At 71.3% G+C, this 22275-nt stretch overlaps 5 protein-coding genes across 5 annotated transcripts; 2 read left to right on the top strand and 3 right to left on the bottom strand.

The window, feature by feature from the left end:
• Positions 1 to 4628: 4628 nt before the first annotated feature.
• On the top strand, positions 4629 to 6139 carry AURANDRAFT_11871 (hypothetical protein; the record flags this gene model as incomplete). The annotated part of the gene is made up of 2 exons (XM_009040306.1): positions 4629 to 5222; positions 5795 to 6139. Coding segments are annotated over 2 exons (939 nt in total), but the record flags the coding sequence as incomplete, so codon positions are not given.
• A 668-nt stretch (positions 6140 to 6807) lies between these two features.
• On the bottom strand, positions 6808 to 7113 carry AURANDRAFT_7494 (hypothetical protein; the record flags this gene model as incomplete). Its single annotated transcript, XM_009040230.1, has 1 exon — positions 6808 to 7113. A coding segment is annotated over one exon (306 nt), but the record flags the coding sequence as incomplete, so codon positions are not given.
• A 758-nt stretch (positions 7114 to 7871) lies between these two features.
• Positions 7872 to 10936, top strand: AURANDRAFT_28575 (hypothetical protein; the record flags this gene model as incomplete). The annotated part of the gene is made up of 3 exons (XM_009040307.1): positions 7872 to 8774; positions 9175 to 9680; positions 9892 to 10936. Coding segments are annotated over 3 exons (2454 nt in total), but the record flags the coding sequence as incomplete, so codon positions are not given.
• Positions 10937 to 16749: 5813 nt separating this feature from the next.
• On the bottom strand, positions 16750 to 17871 carry AURANDRAFT_65395 (hypothetical protein; the record flags this gene model as incomplete). The annotated part of the gene is made up of 2 exons (XM_009040229.1): positions 16750 to 17385; positions 17512 to 17871. The coding sequence occupies 2 exons, from the start codon at positions 17869 to 17871 to the stop codon at positions 16750 to 16752; spliced, it is 996 nt and encodes a 331-aa protein (XP_009038477.1).
• Positions 17872 to 21566: 3695 nt separating this feature from the next.
• On the bottom strand, positions 21567 to 22142 carry AURANDRAFT_28638 (hypothetical protein; the record flags this gene model as incomplete). Its single annotated transcript, XM_009040228.1, has 1 exon — positions 21567 to 22142. A coding segment is annotated over one exon (576 nt), but the record flags the coding sequence as incomplete, so codon positions are not given.
• Positions 22143 to 22275: the final 133 nt, after the last annotated feature.

Genomic DNA, 22275 nt, shown 5'->3' with positions numbered 1-22275 from the left:
CGCTGGAGTATTCAGCGGCCGATGATGGAATCTCCACCTTAGAGGGGCCCGCGCTCCTCGAATATGCAGCGACGTGCAACGATCCCAGTGGCTTTGAGGTCCGCAAACATGTGGGTGAGGCACATGAAAAGACGCGACATCCGGACGATTGCGAGGCGACGCAAACGGGCAGCCTCAGGGGGTGGAATGAGGCGCGGCAGCTTCCCCCGACCCGATTTTCGGTCCCCTTCGAGTCACAGAGCGTCGGGAATCGTTCGTCATGGGAGCGACCAGATGCCCTCGCGGCAGCTCTTCGACTCGAGCCGATTTGATCGAGATCACCTCACCGGCTCCGAGAGGCGCGCGGCGCCGCGGGCGACACGGTGCTCACCGCGCAATGCACGAGGCCGTATGTGCGACCAAGCCCGGACAGCCCCCTCGGGAGGGACATTCCAGGGGGTGTTTCTTCGAAGTTGGTCGCACATACGGGACCTCAGCACTAATGCGAGCCCCTCGTCGGTCGCCCCCCACCGATAACCGCCGTTCTCGTCGTCCACGGGCTGCCCCGACGCGAACTAAGTTGCTCCCCATCGACCGATGGTCTTTCCCGAGCGACTCGCAGCCGGGCCCAAGGCGCGACATGGTCCACAGACCGAGCGCCGCGCCAAGTCCTGGAACCGCTGCATCGCGTGCCCAACCTGGGCGAGGCAGCTCGGAGTCAACCAAGTGATGTCACGCCGAGCGTCAACATGGCAGAGTATCGACTGCAACTCGCAACCAGTGTGGGTCGATTCGCGGCGCATGTCCATCAGAACGGCAGCCCTTCCGCTCTTCTAGGTGCGCTCCGGTGAACGGAGCAGCCCTCCCGCTCTTCTAGGTGCTCCGGTGAACGGAGCAGCCTCACCAAAGGCTTGAGGAAACGCACCATGGGCGCCGGCGCGTCGGCGGGCGGCAGCGGCCTCACGGCGACCATCGACGAGTGCTTCGCGGAGCCCAGCGACGCCTTCGTGACGGTGGCCCTGCTGACCGTGCCCGCCGGGCACACGGCGCACCGCGCCGTGGTCGCGGGCCACTGGCAGGACCAGGGCTGGGGCAACCAGAAGGGCCGCGTGCGCCTCGCGCTGCTCAAGGGCGGCGAGGAGCTCGCGTCGCAGGCGCTCGAGGGCGTCGCGCCCCACGAGGCCGCGGCGTTCAGCCTCGAGCTCGACGCGGCCGCCGTCGCCGGCGCGCAGCACGTGCGGGGCGCCGCCGACGCCGTCGCGGTGCAGGTCGTCGTCGGCGGCGGCGGCGGCCACGAGCTCACGCTCCACCAGACGTCCGCGGCGCTCGAGGTCGACGCCGCGGCCGACGCCGCGCCCGCGGCGCCCGCGGACGTCGCGCGCATCGCCAGGGCCTGGGCCGAGAGCGGCGACGCGTCGCTCGGCGGCGACCTGCCCGCGCGGCTCGCGTCGTCGGCCGTCGTCGAGGCCTTCGGCCCCGAGCTGCTGGACCTGATGACGGGTCGCGTGTCGACGCAGGAGGCCGCGAAGGAGTCCTTCGCCAAGGCCCACGTCGCCGACGCGTTCCTGCGGATGCGCAAGTTCTACCGCTGGGTCATGACGAACTACGGCGACCGCCCTTTTTTTGAAGCGGACTACGACAAGGTGTGCGAGGAGACGTCGACGACGACGGAGATCATCATCGGCCTGCTCGTGGACGAGTTCGGGAAGCTGGTCGACTGCGACTCGCCGGAGGTCATCCGCAAGGTCGTCGCGTTGGACCAGCTGAAGGACGGCGAGTTCCGCGGGCTGGACGCGGTGGACCTGGAGCGGATCCCGGACCAGCGCGAGTTCGAGCGGGAAGCCGCGAACCTCGTGGTCCAGATGTGGGCCGACACGAAGCGCGTCGGCGGCTGGGGCGACGCGGACCCCTTCCTGCCGTCGTCGCTCAAACACGCGCGCCACTGCCGCGCCGCGCTCCAGAGCGGCGACCCCGACTCCGTCGTCACGGTCCACGACCGCGACAAGCAGATCTTTCTAGAGTTGAAGGCCTGGATGGAGGCGCGCGCGGGCCTCGCGGAGGACGCGCTCGGCTGCTCGTCGGAGCGCGTCGTCAACTACAAGCCCCTCCAGTCCCTGTTCAACAAGGCCTACGTCCGCCGCGGCCAGATGTCGTCCGCGCAGATCGCCGGCGACATCCGGCGCTGCACCTTCACCGTGGAGACGGTCGAGGAGCTGGAGCGGCTGAAGACGATGCTCGAGGGCGCGTTCCCGGAGAACTACGCGCAAAAGGTCGACAAGTGGAAAGGGACCGTGAGCTCCCAGCTGGCGGCCATCGCGGCGATGAAGCCGCTCGAGCTCACGACAGCGGACGTGACGATCTACCGCTTCAAGGCCAACTCGTCGCAGGCGGGCCGGGACCGGTGCGAGCTCTACAACATGAACTTCTTCCTGGACCACCCGAACTACTACCAGGCCGGGCTCGCGTCCGCCTATTTGTGCGCCTGCGAGGTCCAGATCGGCGTCGCGTCGACGGTGGCGGGCCTGCGGCAGAACCACACGCCCTACGAGCGCCAGCGCATCCTCGACGCGCTCCCGCTGCTCGGCGCGTACAACGACGGCCGCTGCGGCGCGGGGGCGAGCCCGGACGCGGCCTACGGCGAGCTCTCCGCGGCGCTCTTCCAGCGCGCGTTCCCCCGCGTCGACCGCGGCGGCGTGGAGGTCGTCGAGGACCGCGTCGCGCCCGTGTCGTGGACGGGCGACCGCAAGATCTCCGGCGTCATCATCAACGACGCGAACTTCAAGGCCTGGTGCGAGCCCATGAACCAGATTTTGTGGAGCGGCGACGTCGACCCGGACGCCGTGCAGAACGTCGAGAGCCTCTTCGTCGACGTCCAGGACCAGGGCTGGGGCGGCGAGGGCCTGCTCGTCGCGCTCGTCGTCGAGCTCGGGCCCTACCTCGTCTGCCTCGCGTCGCGGGGCTACAACCGCAAGGAGCGCCAGCTCCGCGACGAGGGCCAGCCGGGCATCTACCTCGTCGACGAGACGGGCTACAACTTCTCGGGCTTCTCGGACAAGACTGTCGTGCCCCGCGGCGCGTCGCGGCTCCACGTCGTCGCCTGCGGGCGGCTCACGGACTACGGCCACAGCTTCACCTATTGTGGCCTGCGCATGCGGCTCGCGACGCTCAAGGCGCCGGAGGCGTAGCTAAGAGAGCAGACGTGTGAGGTCTGACGTCGCGCGAGGGGAGGCCTCGCTCGCGCGGCGGGTTCGGGACGCGAATGCGATGTCGACGAGGGGCGGCGGACGATAGCTAGTTGAAGAAGGACCGCGTCGCGTCCTCGTAGCCCGCGGCGGCGTCCGGCGGCGCGTCCTCGGGGAAGAGGCGGCTCGCGTCGGCGACGGACTTGGGCGAGCTCGCGAAGGTCTGGACGCTCTGGTGGTGGTCCGGGAACTCGGACTGGTAGTACGCGAGCACGTCGTCGGCCAGTGGCGCGACGTCGGCGTAGCCCGTGAACCGCGCGAGGCGGTCGGGCCACGCGGGCGCGATGTTCAGGAGCTGGCGCGTCGCGTGGACGATGGCCGCCGCGAGCTTCGACGGCGGCGGCAGCTGGAACGTCGACGACTGGAGCGTCATGTTGCAGAAGAAGCGCGCGTAGGTCACGACGAACTTGCGCGCCTTCGGCGACCGGCTCAGCGGCGCGCCGCGGACGAGGTCCGACGGGTGCATGATGAGGTTCGACGTGTGCAAATGCTCGAAGCACTGGAGCGCGGTCACGACGCTCAGCCGCCAGTTGAGCCGCGCGGCGACGGCCGCCTCGGCGTCGCGCATGCGGCGCGCCTCGATGCTCGCCGCGCGGCTCGGGCCCCGGATGGCCTTGAGCGTCGGCGCCTCGTGCTCCTCGAACTTCGCGGCGATGAGCACCGCGGCGATGCGCACCTCGTCGAGCGTGAAGTCCTCGAGCAGCACGCCGCCCGCGGGCTCCCGCTGCATCGCGAGGTCGTAGTAGCGCGTCGCGACGTGCGCCGTCGTCTCCGCGAGCCGGTGGTCCTCGCACAGACTCCAGACGCTGTCGACGTACAATCGCCGGCATTTCACGTACGGCGCGTCCAAGCTGAACTTGGGGTCCTCGCGCTCGCGGTCGCACATGTGGCTCCACCACCGCGCGCGCGATCGGTCGTCCTCGAAGCCGATGAAGCCTACGAGGCGTGAAGGCGTCGGCGCGCGTGCCATCGTCGTGCGCAGCGACACCCGCTCAAGGTCGTTGCGACGCGCGCGTTGCGCGGGCAGCGACGCGCGCGCGTAGGGGAAGGAGGACGCGATGCGCACCTCGGTCATGCGCGCCTGCGGTGCTCATGCTTGTTGCGGACATCGTTTTGCGCCAAGTTTTGTGGACGAGGCCAACGACTTCGACTTTTGCTCGAGGCCAACCGACGGCATCATCTCGGCATCGACGACCAGGTCCTTGACGTTGCACCCGCGAAGCGATGATGGGCCGCTGCTTTCCAGTTCTTCTGAGCTGTTTCTCGACCCTCGGCAGCGCCTTCGTCCTCCCGCACCCCCGCGCGACCCCCTACGCACACCGCGTCCTCGCGGACGAGTCCGTGGAGCAGTACCCGCCCTTGGCGGGCGAGGTCCACAACGCGCCGGGCGCGTCGAGCGGCGGCGGCTTCTGGGACGAGGCGCGCCTCGAGGTCTGGGGCGGCGACGGCGGCGACGGGTGCCTGAGCTTCCGCCGGGAGAAGTACATCCCCTTCGGGGGCCCGAGCGGCGGCAACGGCGGCCGCGGCGGGAGCGTGATCCTCGTCTGCGACGGCGGCCTCAACACGCTCGGCGTCGCGCGGCGCCACTCGCTGCGGCGCGCCAAGAGCGGCGCCAAGGGCCAGGGGTCCACGAAGCACGCCCAGGCGAGGCCCGACGTCTACGTGCGCGTGCCGCCGGGCACCGTCGTCCGCGAGCACGCGCCGCCCTACCGCGTCGCGGGCGAGCTCCGGGAGCCCGGCGACGCGCTGCTCGTCGCGCGCGGCGGCCGCGGCGGCCGGGGCAACGCGGCCTTCAAGACGCCGCGCATGACGGCGCCGCGCATCGCCGAGCGGGGGGAGCAGGGCGCGCGCCACGTGCTGTCGCTGTCGCTGCAGCTCGTCGCGGACTGCGGCTTGGTGGGCCTGCCGAACGCGGGCAAGTCGACGCTGCTCGCGGCGGCGACGGCGGCGCGGCCGAAGATCGCCGACTACGCCTTCACGACGCTCGTGCCGAATCTGGGCGTCTGGGAGCCCCGGGGCTTCAAGCGGTCGCGCGACCGCGGGGGCGAAGACAAACCCAAGGCGCAGCGCCTCGCGACGCGCGCGCGCCGGTCCACCGTCGGCGGCCTGGGCAAGAAGGCGCGGCTCAAGCAGGAGCGGCTGCGCACGCGGGCGACGTCGCGCAAGGGCGACCGCGCGCCCGTGCGGTCCTGGGACGCGGCGACGACGCCCGACTACGACGCGTACGGCGCCGTCGAGGCGCGCGTCGACGGCAAGGCCGTCGACGCCTTCGCGGAGCGGCAGCTCGACGCGATCCTCGGGGGGGCTGGTGCCACGCCCGCGGAGGCGCCCCTGCCGCCGGCGAAAAAGCCGCTGGGCGAGGAGCGGGGCTTGGTGCTCGCCAGGGCAGCAAAAGAGAGCGAAATTCCCAACTTCAAAGGCTCCGATCTCGGCCATTTTCCACTCGTTTCGGCTAATTCTTGGACGAGCGATCATCGCTCGGAACGGTCTCGAAGCGTTGATGCTTGTTTTGGAACGCGCGCGCGCGGAACACTCACGTTGAAGCGGCGTTGAATCTCTCTTTTGCTGCCCAGGTGCTCGCGGACGTGCCGGGCCTCATCGAGAACGCGTCGGACGGCGCGGGCATGGGCGACGCGTTCCTCCGCCACGTCGAGCGCTGCGCGGCGCTCGTCCACGTCGTGGACGCGACGGCCGAGGACCCCGTCGCGGACTACGGCGTCATCGACCGGGAACTGCGGGCGTACTCGCGGATCCTCGCGGAGAAGCCGCGCGTCGTGCTTCTGAACAAGGTCGACGCGCTCGACGAAGAGACGGAGGCGCGGCTCGTGGCGGCGCTCCGGGCCGCCTGCGGCCACGCGCGCGTCGCGACGGCGTCGGCGGCGACGGGCGCGGGCGTCGAGCAGTTGATGGCGAAGCTCCGGAAGTTCTGCGACGCCGAGGGCGGCAAGGGTGTGGAATCCACGGTCGCGGGCGAGGCGCGCGTGGACCTGGACCCGCCCTTCGTGAACTCGCGGGAGAACCCGGACCGCGCCTGGACGCTCGAGGACGGCGCGGCGAGGGGCTTCCCGGGCCAGTGGCGCATCGACTCGAAGCGGCTGGAAAAAGTCGCGGCGATGACCAAGTTCGAGCAGCCCGACGCCGTGGCGCGCTTCGGGCGCATGCTCGAGGCGCTGGGCGTGGCCCAGGCCCTCGTGGACGCGGGCGCGGAGAAGGGCGACCTCGTCATGGTCGGCGACGACGTCGACCTCGAGTACGACCCCGTGGGCTGGACGACGTACGTCGAGCTCAAGCAGGCCGCCGAGGCCGCCGACGCGTCCGACGACGTCGACGACGACGAGAGCTACGGCTTCGTCGGCGAGGACGAGATCTACGACTTCCTGTTGGAGGACGAGGCCGCGGACTACGAGGCGTTCCGTATGGACGCGCCGGGCTTCGCGCTCCTCGACGAGGACGACGCGCCGGGCTTCGCGCTCCTCGACGAGGACGAATAAATTACGATCGCATCGAGGCTGCTCCTATGCCCCGTCCTCGCGCCCACGATCGCACCGAGGTTACGAGGCGGACGCGGCGGGTTTTTGCGAATCTACCGGCGCTTCTTGATGTTCTTCTCGATCTCGGCGTACTCCTGGTAGAGGCGCTTGCGGCGCTTCTCGGGCACGGGGAACTTGGGCCCGTAGGACGTGTAGTGGCCCGCGAGGACGTTGATGGCCGTGTAGAGCGTGGAGAAGGACTGCTTGCCCGAGACGTTGGTGAAGCGGCGGTAGAAGGCGACGAAGTCGATCATCTCCTTCTTCGTGTTCAAGGCGATCTTTTCCATGTCCGGCGCGCCCTTGTCGAGGCTCGTCGCGAGGCGCATGTGGGCGACGACCTTCTGGGCGTCCGTGTAGTAGTCCGACGTGATGCCCCAGTCCGTCGGGAACTTGTAGGGCTCGGGCTCGGGCACCGCGGACATGTCGTCGACGGCGAAGGACGGGAGCGCGCCGGCCGCGGCCGCGGCCGCCGCGGAGCCGAAGACGGTCTTCAGGACCTCGCCGCGGGAGAGCTTCGGGGCGTGGGTCTGCGGCGCCTTGGGGGCGAGGGCCGCCGCGGACGCGACGAGGGCGACGAGGAGGCGGACCATGGCGGACCTGAGAGGCGGGCGGCTCGGACTCGGCCGGAACGCGCGCGCGCGCGGGGCGCCCCGGCGGTTCGCTGCCTCCCGGCCGCGCGGCGACGGCCCGCCGAGCCGCGGAGACGCGCCGCGCCGCGCCGCGACCGCGTCCCGGGCTCTCGGAGCGCTCACGTGGAGCTGGATCCGTGAGAGCAGCCGGCGACGTTTCGGCGAAGCACGAAAATCGCGGGAACGTCGGCGCAGCTCTTCAGAGGCGTGTCGCGGCGGCCGGTGAGCGGCCGCCGGTCTCTCGGACGCGCGTGCGTGGGCGAACGGACGCCGCGTCGCACGGCGGTGGGCACTGACTCTAAACCTCAAGGCTTGGCTCTCGTCGTGGCGCCGTCGATGCCAGCGCGGCGGCCCCCCTGGGCAGGGGACAGGAACCTGTTGACCCCCGGCCAGCCGGCGGCCAGCCGGGTAATGCAAACCTGTGAAACTCCGGGGGCAGCCTCGAGTGGAACAGGCTTAGCTCGCAGCTCGCGGGGCGCGCGCAGCCCACCATGGCCGACGCGGACAAGGTCTGGGTGCCGTCGAAGACCAAGGTCTGGCAGCTCGCCACCGTCGACGCCTGGAAGCAGAGCACGGTCGAGGTGACCACGGCCGAGGGCCAGCACGAGACGCTGGACCAGGCCAAAGCCGCCCGCTGGGACCCGTCCCACGACGGCGACATCGACGACCTCGCAAAAATGAACCAGCTCCACGAGGCGCCGCTCCTGACGGCCCTGGGCCGGCGCTACAAGCGCGACGCCATCTACACCTACACGGGCGACGTGCTCGTGTCCGTGAATCCGTACAAGTCGATCCCGCTGCTCTACGACCTGCCCGCGGTCGACGACGAGGAGGCCTTCGAGGCCATGGACGCGTCGCGGCCCCACGTCTACGGCATCGCGCGCAGGGCCCAGGCGGCCGTGCGGGCGACGCGCGTGAACCAGTCCGTGGTGGTTTCGGGGGAGTCCGGCGCGGGCAAGACCGAGGCGTCGAAGAAGGTCATGGCGTTCCTCCTGGCGCTGTCCGCGGCGCGCAAGGACGCCTACGCGGAGGCCGCCGTGGACGTCGACGCCGTGCTCATGGTGTCGAACGTGATTTTGGAAGCGTTCGGCAACGCCAAAACGATACGCAACGACAACTCGAGCCGCTTCGGCAAGTACATCCGCCTCGTCTACGACGACGACTGGCGCATCGCCGGCGCGCGGACGGACCACTTCCTGTTGGAGAAGAGCCGCCTGGCGTCCGTCGACGCCGGCGAGCGGTCCTACCACTACTTCTACCAGCTCGTGAAGGCCAGGGCGGGAAACAAAAATATGCAACACGAATTCGACATGCTCGAAAGCGAACAGTTTCGACGCGAGAGAACTTTCCGAGAGAAAACGATCCGTCCAAAAATCAGCCGAATCGACTTTGATGTGACCGAGCTCGAGAGGTTTGAAGTTTTTGCCGGACAGGGCGTTCCACTGGTTGTTTCCCGCACAGGTGAAGGCGAAGGCGCTGCCCGACAACTCCCTCGACGACTTCCCGCTCTTGGTCGCCGGCGGCGTCACGGAGATCGACGACCACCACACCGTCGACGACGCCAAGGAGTTCGACGTCACGGACGGGGGCCTCGCGAGCTGCGGGGCGGGAAAAGAGCGCGACGTTCCAAACTTCAAAGGCTCCTATCTCGGCTGTTTTCTACTCGTCTCGGCTGATCTTTGGACGAGCGATCATCTCTCGGAACGGTCTCGAAGCGTGGATGCTTTTTTTGAAAACGCGCGCGCGCGGAACACTCACGTTGAAGCGACGTTGAATCACTCTGTTCCCGCCCAGGCGAGCTGCGGCTGCTCACAGGAGGAGCGGGCGCGCGTCGCGGACCTCGTCGGCGGGCTGCTGCGGCTCGGCGCGCTGACCTTCGACGCCTGCGCCGACGACACGGGCCTCGTAGCCGTCGGCGGCGACGTCGACGCCGTCGCGCGCGCGCTGGGCCTCGACGGCGCCGTTTTTATGGCGAAGCTCCGGAGCCACTCGAAGTCGTCCGCGCGCGGGTCCGTGGTCATGATCCCCTACGGCGACCGCGAGGCCAAGGAGAACGCCGACGCCCTCGTGAAGTTCCTCTACGGCGCATTGTTCGATTGGCTGCTGCGGAAGCTCAACGCGGAGCACGGGCGCAACGTCGCTTCCAAAACCTTCGAGCCCTTCGTGGGCATCCTGGACATCTTCGGCTTCGAGATTCTGCCGACGAACTCCTTCGAGCAGCTCTGCATCAACTTCGCCAACGAGATGCTCCAGCGCCAGTTCAACGCGACGGTCTTCGAGCGCGAGCGCGCCGTCTACGAGTCCGAGGCTGTGTGGAATTCAAATCTTCAACCCGACTTCAATGTGCGCATATGCGACAGTTTCGACGCAAGCTCTTCAGCTGTGCTTCGAGAACTCGACGAGAGCAATCGATTCGTCCAAAAATCAGCCGAATCGACTTCGATTTGATCGAGCTAGAGAATTCTGAAGTTTGGTCAGGACCACCCAAACCAGTGGTTGAATTCCACACAGGTCCGAGGGGCTCGACCCCGGCTACGTGGCCTTCGACGACAACCGGGACCTCGTGGACGTCGTCACGGGCGCGAAGCCCGCGGGCCTCTTCCCCATCCTCGAGGAGCACGGCCTGCTCCATCGCAAACCCGACGACAAAGCGCTGCTCCGGGCCTACCACGACGCGCACGCGGCGACGCCCGAGCCCAGGGGCGGCAAGCCGCGCGCGTACGCGAAGCCGCGCTTCGACGACGGCCTCCACTTCCAGCTGCGCCACTACGCGGGCGCCGTCGACTACGACGTCTCCGGCTGGATCGTCAAGAACAACGACGCGCTCGCGCACGACCTCCGGGACGCCGTCGAGGCGTCCGACGACGGGTTTTTGAGACATTGCCTGCGGCTCCCCGGCGCGCCGGAGGCCGGCGCGGGGCGCATCGACGGCGAACCCATCGCGCGCGACGCCGGGCCCCGGGACAAGAAGAAGATGGCCGCGGGGCAGACCGTGTCGAAGAAATTTAGAACGCAGCTCGAGGAGCTCGTCGCGATCCTGGCGACGACGTCGCCCCACTACATCAAGTGCATCAAGCCCAACTCGAGCAAGCAGCCCGGCGCCTACAGCGAACAGCTCGTCGTCAAGCAGCTCCGCTGCTCGGGGGCGCTCGAGGTCGTGCGCATCCGCCGCGAGGGCCTGCCGACGCGCGTCGAGTTCCTCGCGTTCTTCACCAAGTACGAGGCGCTGGGCCGCAACGGCGTCGGCCGGGCCGGGTCCACGGCCTTCCTCGGCTTCCCCGAGCCCGACGCCTGCGACGCCGCGACGCTCCGGCGCGCGTGCGAGACCATCGTCGCCAAGCACTTGGACCCGTCGCGGGGGCAGATCGGCAACACGAAGGTCTTCCTCTCGCCGGCGGGCGAGGCGGACCTCCAGGCCGCCGTCGACGCCCTCTACGGCGCCTTCGCGACGAAGATCAACGCAAAGTGCGCGGGCAAGTACGCGCGGACGCGGTTCCGAGCCGCGAAGCGCGGCTTCTCGGCGCTCCAGAGCCTGATCCGCGGCTCGCGCGCGCGCGGGGAAGCCGGGCGGCGGAAGAAGCGGCTCAAGGACGAGGCGGCGCTGCGGCGGCGGCTCGCGGCTTTAAGGAAGGACCGCGACGACGCCGTCGCCGTCGCGAAGAACGCCGGCGCGGCGCCGGACTCCGCCGCGTGCGACGCCGCCGTCGCGGCCGCGGCGACGTCTCTCGACGACGCCGCGCGGACGCGCGAGGCCCGCGAGCGGTCCTGGCAGAAGCGCGGCGGCGACGCGGCCATGGGCGAGAAGTACGGAGCGGCCAAGGCCGCGCTCGACGCCGCCGCGGACGCCGTCGCCGCGCTCCGAGGCGCGACGCGCGCCGCGGCCGAGGCCAAGGCGGCGCGCGACCTCGAGGCCGTGGCGGCGCTCAAGGGCGCCGCGGCGACGCGGGCGAGCTCGCTCGAGGCCGCGTCCGCGCGCCTCGCGCGGGTCGCCGAGGCCGCGGCGGCGCTCGAGAAGCAGGGCGACCAGCCCCGCGCGGACGTCCACGCCGCGCGGAAGGCGCTCGACGACGCCCTGGCCGCGGGCGCGGCGGCGAGGAAGACGGCCGAGGCCGCGGCGCGGGCCGCGGACGACGCGCTCGCCAAGGCCACCGCGCCCGAGGACGCCGCGGCGGCCGCCGGGGCCGCGGACGACGCCGCCGCGGCCGTCGACGCCCGGGCGGCGGCGGCGGAAGCCGCCCTGGCCGCGCTCCGGGAGACGCGCCAGGGCGCCTGCGAGGACGCGCTCGCGGGCGTCGAGGCGCGCGAGCGGTCCGCGCGCGACGAGCTCGAACGGCTGCGAACCGCGGTCGCCGCCCTGGACTCGACGGCCCTGGACGGGAGCCTCGCCGACGCCGAGGCCGCCGTGGACCGCCTCGAGAAGTCGTCGAAGCGCGCCGCGAAGGCCGTCGGCGACGGCGGCGACGGCGCGCCCGGCGCCGTCGCCGAGGCCGCGGCCGCCGCGGAGGCCTGCGAGGCGACGCTCGCGAACCTCGACGCCGCGCGCGCCAAGGCCGCGGCGGCCGCGCGGCGGAAGCGCGTCGAGGCATTGAAGCGCGGCGTCGAGACCGCCGCGGCCGCGGTGTCCGCCGCGGCCGCGACGACGGACGCCGCGCCGTTCCGCGTCGACGGCGTCGTGCGCAACAAAGCCATGGCGGCCCAGGTCTCGGCGGCCCGCGACGGCGTCGCCGCCGCGCGCGCGGCCGTCGCCGCGCTCGTCGACGACGGCGGCGACGACGCGGCGCGCTTCGCCGCGGCCGCCGCCGCCGTCGCGCGGGCCAACGACGACGCGGACGCCGCGGTGTCGACGGCGCGGCGCGCCGCGAAGACGGCCAAGGAGGCGGCGGAGCGCATCGACAAGCTCCACGCGGCGTTGGCGTCCGCGGAGCGGTCGCGCGACCGGAGCTCCGTCCGTTTGGAGGCCGTGTCGCACGAGGCGTCGGGCGAGGCCGCGGTCGCGGCCGTCGACGCGTGGGCGTCGAGCTCCGAGGCCCTCGCGGCGACGCTCGCGGAGGCGCGGCGCCTCGTGACCGTCGCGGAGGACGGCGACGTGGGGTCCGAGTCCGTCATCGACGCGGCCAAGGCCGCGGAGCGCTTCGTCGCTGGCCAGCTCGTGAAGATGACCAAGGACACGGACGCCAAGGCGTCGCGCGCGGCGCTGGTCATCGCCCTGGAGCGCGAGGGCGCGTCGGCCGACGAGACGGCGGCCCAGGCGGAGCGCCACGCCGCGGCCGCGGAGCTCGCGGAGCACGCGGCCGGCGGCGACGTGCCGCCGGCGGCGGGCCCGCCGCTCGACCGGCACCTCGCGGAGACGCTGCGCATGGCGGCGGACGCCCGGGCGGCGTTCCGCCGGCGCCTGGGCCTCGCCGCGGGCGGCGACGACATCGGCGTCGCGTCCGCGCGCGACGCGGCCAAGGCCTACGCCGCGACGGCGTCCGCGGCGCTCAGCGCGGCCGTCGTCGCGCGGCTCCAGGCCTGCCGCCGCCGCGCGGGCCGCGACGGCCTCGGCGGGCCCGAGCTCGGCGGGCGCGTGCGGAATTTGGACGCGGCGGCGCTCGCGGCCGTCGACGCCGCGGAGCGCGCGCTCGGAGACGGCACGACGCTCGACTCGTCGTCGCTCGAGCGGACGACGACCGGCGTCGAGGCCGCGGAGAAGGCCTGCGGCGAGGCGACAGCCGCGCGCCGCGCCGAGGAGCGCAAGGTCGTCGACGCCGCGCGCAAGTCGCTCGAGGAGTCCGCGAAGGCCGCCGAAACCGTCGCCGCGCGGCTCGCGCGCGCGGGCGCGGCGTCGAAGAAATCCGTGGAGGCCGCCGACGCCGTCGTCGCCGCGCGCGCGGCCTGCGACGCCTACGATCGATTGGCCAAAGACCCCGACGTCGGCACGCGCGTCGCGCTGACGCCGACGGCCGCGGCCGCGCGCGCGGCGGCCGCCGAGGCCGCGCGGCTCGTGGCCGCCGCCGGCGACGCGGCGCGCAGGGCCGTGCAGGACAAGGAGGCCAAGGAGCACGCCCTCGTCGCCGCGGGCCACGCGGACCTCATGAAGCTCGCGGAGCGCCTCGCGGCCGCCAAGGCCAAAGCCGACGCGGAGCTCGGCGTCGACTTCGCTTTGGACGGCGACGTCGACGACGGCGTCCGGGCCAGCGACGCGGAGCTCGTCGGCCTCGCCCTCGACGCGGAGCAGGCCTTCGCGGCCTGCGGCGACGCGGCGGCCGCCGCGGACGCCGCCGCGGGCACGGCCGGCGGCGCCGCCGCGTCGCAAGCGGCCAAGGACGCGCTGCACGCCGCCGCGGACGCGACGGCGGCGCTCGAGGCGGAGGTGGCGCGGTCCGTCGACGCGCGCGTGCCCGCGGCCGTGAAGATCGAGAGCGTCGCGCGCATGGCGCCCCTCGTGACCGGCCTCCTGCGCGCGCGGTGGGCGGCGACGGCCATCGAGGCCGCCGCGCGCGCCGTCGTCGGCCGCGAGCGGCACCTGCGGCGGCGCTACGGCGCCGTGCTCTTCGAGACGGCCGCGCGGGGGCGGCTCGCGCGCGACGAGGTCGCGCGGCGACGCGCCGCGGCGACGGCGCTCCAGAACCGCCTCGGCCGCGCGCGCTTTGCGAAAAAGGAGGCCGCGGCCCGCCGCGCGGCGCGCGACGCCGACGCCGCCGCGGCGGCGGACGCCGCGGAGGCCGCCGTCGCCTACCTCGCGGAGCGCGAACGGCTGGCGACGCGGAGCCAGGCGCGGCGCCGGGCCGCCGCGGCGAGGCGCGCCGTCGCCGCGCGGCGCCGCGGCCTCCGCGCGCTCGCCGCCTTCGCGCGGCGCGTGCTCTTCCTCGTGACGCCGCGCCGCGTCCTCATGGTCCAGGCCAAGGCGCGCGGCGACCACGAGTACGTCGCGTTCCGGAGCCTCAAGCGCGGCGCGCTCGCGGCCGCGGCGGCCGCGCGGCGCCGCGGCGCCTTCCGCCGCGCCGAGGCGCGCCGGCGCGCGGCGACGACGCTCGGCCGCTTCGTCCGGTCGATCTTGCGGACCGCGCACCTCCTCGCAGACCTCGACGCGGCCTTCGACCTCGCGGCCGAGGCCGGCGTGCCCGTGGACGCGTCGAGCCCCCTGTTCGCCGGCGACGACCCCTGGGCGCTGCTCACGACCTGCCGCCACCCGCGGCGGGGGCTCCAGACCCTGGCCCACGCCGCGGCCTTTGGGGGCAACGCGTCGCTCTTCGAGCTCCTGCTGCCGCGGCTCGACGGCGCCGCGCTCCTCGCGCGGGACCGGCGAGGCGACACGCCGCTGCACTGCGCGGCGCGCGCGACGCGCCTGGACCTCGCCCGGGCCATCCTCGGCGGCCTCGACCGGTCGTCGACGACGGCCGCCGTCGCGCCGTCGAAGCTCCGCCGCGCGTCGCTCTTCGGCGACTTCCGCCGGTCCGGCGAGGACGCGGCGAAAGCCGCGGCGAAGGTCGGGACGACGAGCCGCTTCGGCCGCTTCTTCGGCGGCCGGAGCCGCGCCGAGTCCGCGCCCGCGTCCGCGCGGCAGCCGGGCGTCGTCCACTGCGGCCGCATGCGGAAGCGGAAGGAGGGCGACGCGTGGAAGGAGCGGTGGTGCGTCCTCAGCGACACGTCCCTGAGCTACTACGGCAAGAAGAGCGACGCGAAGCCCATCAAGTCCCTGAGCCTGCGCAACGCGTCCGTGAAGCGCTCCGACGTCAAGCCCTACGCGTTCGAGGTCCACTCTGCGCAGATGCTCCAGCTGGGCAACAAGGCGGGCCGCATGTACTTCGCCTGCGAGGCGCCCGAGGATCTGTTCGAGTGGCTCGGCGCCTTCCGGGAGACCGTCGCGCTCTGCCACGCCTACACCGTCGGCGCCAGGGCAGGAAAAGAGAGCGAAATTCCCAACTTCAAAGGCTCCTCTCTCGGCTGTTTTCCACTCGTTTCGGCTGACCTTTGGACGAGCGATCATCGCTCGGAACGGTCTCGAAGCATGGATGCTTTTTCCGGAACACGCGCGCGCAGAACACTCATGTTGAAGCGAAATTGAATCACTCGTTTCCTGCCCAGGTCGGCGCGGGCGACGCGACGTTCGCGAACCTGGAGCTGCGGGCCGCGGCGTGCGCGGCGAAGAACAGGCGGGGCGAGGCGGCGCTCCACTGCGCCTGCGAGACCGTGGACGCGACGGCGCCGTCGGCGCGGGCCGTGCAGCTCGCGCTGCACCTGCTGCAGTTCGGCGCGGCGCTGGACGCTCCGGACGGCGCGGGCCTCACGCCGCTGGCCGTCGCCGTCGACCACGGCCACGACGACCTCGCGGGCGCGCTGGTCGTCGTCGGCGCCGACGCCGGCGTCAAGGCTCGCGACGGGCGATCGCCCCTGGACCGCTGCTCCGCGTCCTTCGCGGCGGCGCTCGCGCGCAAGGGCGGCTCCGTGGAAAAATCGACGCACGCGCCGCTGCTCGGCCCGCCGCCCCTGCGGCACAAATGCACCTACTGCCGCGCGATCTTCGACAAGCTGAGCCTCGACGGGGCCGACAAGCTCCACCACCCGTTCCTCGCGATCTCCGTGCGCGACGCCAAGGGTCGGGACGTCGAGCGCGTCCAGCACGCGACGGCGCCGCCGCTCACGCGGTCGGGCTACCTCCTCTTCGGCAAGACCTGGTGCCTCCAGTCCGCCGTCGAGGATCTGGACTTTGGCTGCTTCGTGCTCGTGGAGCTCTTCGACCGCGCGCCGTCGGCGAAGAAGGCGGGGTCGTTCGACGACGTTCTGGTGGCGTGGGCGCGGCTGGACCTCAACGCGAAATTGTTCGAGTCGTCGCGGGACTCGCTCGAGTTCTTCCTGCCGCCCTTCGGCGGCGCGGGCGACGCCGCGCCCGCGCACATGTTCCTGTCGCTCGACGTCTACCTCGCGAAGCTGGGCGACGAGGGCGACGCGCGCGCGGCCGGCGCCGCGACGCCGCGGCACCACCGCGTCGACCTGATCTAGGCGCGCTGTTAAACGCACGATCGCCCGCCGCGGTATCGGCGCGGCCCCTCGTCTTGGGGGCCGCGCGTCATGGGTCGCGGGGGGTGGGTCGTCGTCGAGCGCGCGGGGGGGAGTGTCGGCGCGCTACGCGGATCATCGATCCGCGGGCTGCTTGTAGAGCTCGGCGTCGGCCTGCCCGAAGACGCGCTGCTCCATGCGGTCCCAGCCGCCGGCGAGCTTCGCCTTGGCGTCCAAGTCCTCCCAGGCCGGTTTCTTGGTGGACTGGCTCGGCGGCTGCGCCGCGCACAGGCGCAGCACCTCCACGTAGTCCTCAAGGTGCGAGCTCCCGCGGATGACGTAGTCCTGCCCCTCGCAGGCGAACCTACCGAGTGCGCCGGTAACTTTGTTTCATCGTTTTCCCACCCAAAGCTCTCGAAAACCGTCCCGGCCGAAGGACGCTGAGGCGAACATGGTGATCGGTATGCTCGAGAAGCCCTCGCCGTAGCCGTAAAACACGCGCAGGAACTGCTGCCGGATCGCGTCCTCGTCGCGGCCCGAGGCCAGGTACTTTTCGCACCGTTTCGCGTCGACGCCCGCGCGCTCCGCGCAGCGCACGAGCATGGCTCGGTCGCTGTAGACGCCCTTGCGCGCGAAGTGCTCGGAGACGAGCTCCTCGAAGTAGCGCTCGCGCGCCGCCGGCCCGCCGTTCGCGGAGCGCCGCGCCTCGTCGGAGCCGATCCACAAGAGGAGTCTTTGCGCGTCGAGGCTCGACGACATGACCACGTCGTAATCGTAGTGCATGGGCGCCACGCCGTCCTCGAGGGCCGCGAGCCCGTGGCGGGTCCGCAGCGCCTGCGCGTCGGCGTCGGCCTTGGCCGCGTGCACCTTCAATTTGTCCGACGATCGCGGCGGCTCCGCGGAGCACGACGACGCCGCGACCGCGGAGCACGACGACGACGCCGCGGAGCAGGACGCCGGCGCCTTCTTGTCGCCGTAGTAGCGCTTGAAGAGCGACGCCATGGTCTCGCCCGTCGCCGCGCCGAGCTGCGGGTTCAGGAAGAACGCGGTCCGCTCGACGCTCACGCGCAGCGACGCGTCCATGGTCGCGACGGCGGCGCGCAGCATGCGGTGCGCCGGCCAGGAGTGGGGTCAGTTCGGGTCCGCGATGACGTTGACGCGCACGAGGCGCCTCGCCTTCCGGGGCGCGTTCTCCTTGCCGAGGGCCGCGAGGGCCGGCGGCGCCGCGACCGCGAGCGCCGCGGCCGGCGCCGCCGTCCGCGACCGCAGGACGAGCTCCACGCCTGACGTCAGGACCTCGCCGACGACGGCGTCGCCGTCGAGCTTCGTGTTGTTGTGATAGAACTGGACGCCGTCGTCGAAGGGGGTGTCGTGACGCGACTTGTAGGTCTTCGCGACGACTTTGAGGAGGTTTTCGAGCGTCCGCTTCTGCGTCTTCTCGGGGAGCGTGATCCGGAGCTCCATAGGCGGCAGCGCCGCATCGCGCGGCACGTATTTTAGGACGACGTCCATTCCTTCCTCGAGGGCTACGCCATGCCGGGGCTGCGTGTTGAAAGTGCAAGCCGTGGGAAACTGAAGTTCAAGAAGGCTCACCGCTGCCCATCCGCTGCTCATCCGCTGGACGATGATGCTCCCAAGGATGGTCGAAGTCTGCAGTCGAGGACCTTGGCGAGGCGAGTGTGAAGGCGTCTAAAATCCCACGCTCCGTCCGCTGGGACCGCCACGACCGCACCAGCTGCCGCCAGTTGAGGGAGTGGCCCACCACGTGACGTCAAGCGAGCTCAAACCTCTCCGACGCGCGCCAGTCGCTACGCTCTCGCCTCGCAGTGTCTATGAACGAGCCGCGCCAGTCGCGACGCTAGCGTCGATAGAGGCTCGTCGAATCCAAGCGATGCCGACCTTCCACAAACTCCTGATTTTATTCGTGGCGCGCGTGGCCTCGGACGATGAAAGAAGGGCGTTGGCGGGAGCAGCGCCGATGGCCACCTCGCGCGGCGCCGCCCACGTCCGATCTGCTTCCGCTGCCGCACCCCGCGGGGGCTGGCCCTCCAGCTCGAAGACCATCTGGCTGTTCTGGGCGCAGGGATGGAGTGACCTCAAGTCGCAGAAGGGGAAGCACGCCGCGGACCGCGCGTGCGTCTGGGCGTGGATGCGGCTCTACCCGGGCCCGGAGAGCGGCTGGGAGGTCCGCCTGCTCGACGACGACGACGCGAAGTTGCTGTCGCCGCGGTACGCGGGGATCCGCGACCACCCCTACTCCGGGCGCGTTGGTCTCCCCCTTGCTTCGGATGCGCTACGGCTGGACCTGCTCAGCCGCTACGGAGGGGTGTGGGCAGACACGTCGGTGTGTCCCTTCCAAAGGCTGGAGTCGTGGGTGCCGGAGGCTCTCGACGCGCGCGAGGGCCTCTTCTTCCCGTTCGCGTTCGACGGAACCGTCAAGAAAGATTATGCCGCGGCGCGCATGCAGCGCTCGGCGCCCAGACGGTTCGAAAATTGCCAGTACGCCTCGCACAACGCCGAGGATTCGCGGCCCCTCGGGACCTTTTTCCTGGCCGCCGCCGAGCCCCGCGACGCCATGATCGACGCGTGGATCGACGCCCTGTACCCGCGCCTCCTGGAGGTCCTGGCGACTCCCAAGAAAAGGTACCCGTACTTTCTCGCCCACTGCTCGCTGACCCTCGTGCGACTCCGCAACGCTTCGATGGACGAGCGGTGGCGCCGCATCCGAAACACGAAGTACGACAGACCGCGAGTTTGCGTGTGCCGATTCGAGCAAAACAAGGACTGCGACCCGAACTACGCGGAGAAAAACTGCCCCTTTGTCAAGGGGGGCAGCAACCAGAACTACGCGGCCTACATCCTATCAAGGAGCTACCGCGCGCACCTCCGCGGGCTCGGGGCTTTTGCGTCTAGGCGGCACAGATCGCCAGACTAAGTAGCTTCCTCGAAGAATCTTCATTCACGCAGAAGAATGGCATGTAGAATCCCGCGGATAAGTTGCCATTAGCCCCCCGTATCGCTCCAGAAGCATCCCGTCGCGTAGAGGCCCGCGAGGCCGACGACGACGTAGGCGGCGTTGCGCGCCTCCGAGGCCGGCGCCGGGGTGACCCCGGCCGTCGCGAGGTCCTCGTCGACGAGGTACCAGAACGCGGAGAGGTGCGCGTAGTAGCCCGCCTGCGCGAAGAACGAGCGAAAGAACGCGGCCGCGGCGCTCCGCCAGCGCGGCGGCCCCGCGGGCGCGGGGAGCCAGGCGAAGACGTGGGGGAACTGGGCCTTGTCGAGGCGGTCGACGACGAAGCCGAAGTGGAGCAGCGACCCCGTCGCGGCCATCGCGCACGCGCCGACCGCCATCGGCCCGAGCTCGTGGTACCAGCGCCGCGACGCGAAGACGCAGGGCCCGGGGCAGGGGCCGACGTCGCCGTAGGGCCAGGCGCAGATGCAGTTGTCGAAGCCGACCCAGACGAGCACCTGGCCGCAGTAGGACAGCGACGCGAGCGCGAGCGCGAGGCGCGGCTTCTGCGTTTCGCCGCCGAAGGAGAGGTCCCAGCGGCCCGGCGCCGGCGGCCGGCGCCGCTGGCGCGCCGCGGCCTCGGAGAAGGCCAGCACGCCGTCGACGGCCGCGGTCAACGCGAGGCCCAGGACCGCGTAGGCGACGTCGCGCGAAAACGTCCGACGGACGACGCCGTCGCCGTCGAGGACGTTGTACATGCCGCAGGTGAAGAGCACCTGGCCCGCGAAGGACGAGAGCGCCCGGGGCCAGCGCCAGCGCACGTCGCCGGCCCGCGCGTCCCAGAACGCGGACACGCGGCCGCCGACGTCGCCGGGCGCCAGACCGTTGCCGTGGAACACGTCCAAAACGACGAGGAGCGCGGCGCCCGCGGCGACGAGGCCGCCGTTGCGCGCGGCGTCGTCGGTCCAGAGCCGCGCGAGGCCGCAGTAGGTGCAGAGGTCCCAGAGGCCGCACCACGCGACGATGGAGACGTGGATCGACGCGAGCGCGCGGCCGTGCGCGCCCGGGTGCCGCGCCGCGTGGCGAACAATGTCGCCGAGCGACGCCTCGAAGGGCAGCTCGCGCGGCGCCGCCGGCTCGTAGGCGAGCCAGGCCCAGGGCTTGTGTGGTTCCGCTGGGTCGGGCCAGGGCTTGTGCGGTTCCGCGGCGTCGTCTTCGGACTGCCGCGGCCCGCGCCGGCCGAGCTCCACCTCGAAGACGTCGAGGACCTGGTCGCGGCCGGCGTGGATCGGGTTCAGCGCCGCCATCTCGAGCTGCTCGGTCGGCGGTGGCATCTCATCTCACGCATCGATGGGCTGCCATGCTTGCTGCCATCTCGCAGAGCTTCAAGGAGCGCTTCAAGTTAGCGCGGCGGCGCCGCGCCGAGCTTCTCGCGGCAGATGCGCGAGATCTGCACGAGGGGCCCGACGTTGTGCGTGATCTCCGCGAGGGTCCGCGGGACGTTGTCGCGCTCGCCGTCGGTCATGTTCTCGAAGGCGACGACGAGGACCTCCATGTCCTTGAGGAAGAGCTTGCACTGGTCCTTCGACCAGGACGTGTGGATGCGCGCCATCACCTCGTCGTCGCAGCCCCACTCCTCCTTCTCCGACCCGTCCCAATCGCTTTTGGCAACGACCTTGAGCACGGCCTTTTTCACGGCGACGTGCGACTTCTTGAACAGGTTCGACGAGTCGACGTCGTGGCACTGCTGGATGAGCTTCGTGAGGGTCGCGACGTGGCCCCCGGCCCGGAGGCTCACGACCTCGCCCTTGAGCCGCGCCATCGTCTCGTCGTTCTCCGACGCCTTGACGGTCGACAGGACCGCGCGCTCCTCCTCGAGCGACGCGATTTGGCCCTCGGCCTGCTTGAGCTTCGACTCGAGCTCGAGGACGCGCCGCGACGCGAGCTTTGCCTCGGCCTTGGCGTCGCCCGCGTCGCGGACGGCGGCGGCGAGGCCGTCCCGCGCGACGCGGCCCGCCTCGCGCGCGGCCTCGAGCTCGCGCCGCGCGTCGTCGCGCTCGCGCTCGAGCGCGTCGCGGGCCGCGGCGAGGTCCGCCTTCTCTTGCTCGAGGGCCTCGTGGGCGTGGCGCCACTCGTCGAGCGTCTTCTCCGTGTCGGAGTGCGCCCGCTGCCACTCCTCGAGGCTTCTTTTGAACTCGGCGCCCTCCGCGTCGAGGTGGTCGTGCGCGGCCTTCCACTTCTCGAGCTCCTCGAGCTGCGACGCGTGGGCCGCCTCGAGCTCCCCGTGCGCGGCGCGCCAGTGCTCGTCGGCGGCGTGGTGGTCCGCTTCGAGCTTCGCGTGCGCGGCCTTCCAGCGCTCGGTCTCCTCGGTTTGCGAGGCGCGGGCTGCTTCCGATGCACCATGCGCGCTCCGCCAGTGCTCGTCGGCGGCGTGGTGGTCCGCTTCGAGCTTCGCGTGCGCGGCCTTCCACCGCTCGAGCTCGTCGTGCTGCGACGCGCGGTCGGCTTCCAGCTGCTCGTTGGCAACCTTCCGTCGCTCGAGCTCGTCGGCCTGCGACGCGCGGGCCGCCTCCAGCTCCCCGTGCGCGGCGCGCCAGTGCTCGTCGGCGGCGTGGTGGTCCGCTTCCAGCTTCGCGTGCGCCGCCTTCCATCGTTCGAGCTCCTCGGTCTGCGAGGCGTGGGCTGCCTCCAACGCCCCGTGTGCGGTTCGCCATTGCTCGTCGGCGGCGTGGTGGTCCGTTTGCAGCTTCTCGATGTGCGCGAGCAGGTCCCGGAGCGCGCCGACGCCGTGCGAAAAGGCATCGCTCTGGCCCACGCGGGCCGCGAGGTCCATCGTTTCTAGATCCGCCATCGTGGGGGCCCCGAGTGGGGCACTTTGTCGACGTTGCAGGCTAACAAAAATTCGTTGAAGAACATAAAGTGTATGACATTGTCCGCAGCCCGACGCCCACGCCAGGAAAGTTGTC

Source organism: Aureococcus anophagefferens (genome assembly GCF_000186865.1).
Source record: "Aureococcus anophagefferens unplaced genomic scaffold AURANscaffold_14, whole genome shotgun sequence".
NCBI lineage: Eukaryota > Pelagophyceae > Pelagomonadales > Pelagomonadaceae > Aureococcus > Aureococcus anophagefferens.
This window is presented reverse-complemented; position numbering and strand designations above follow the sequence as displayed.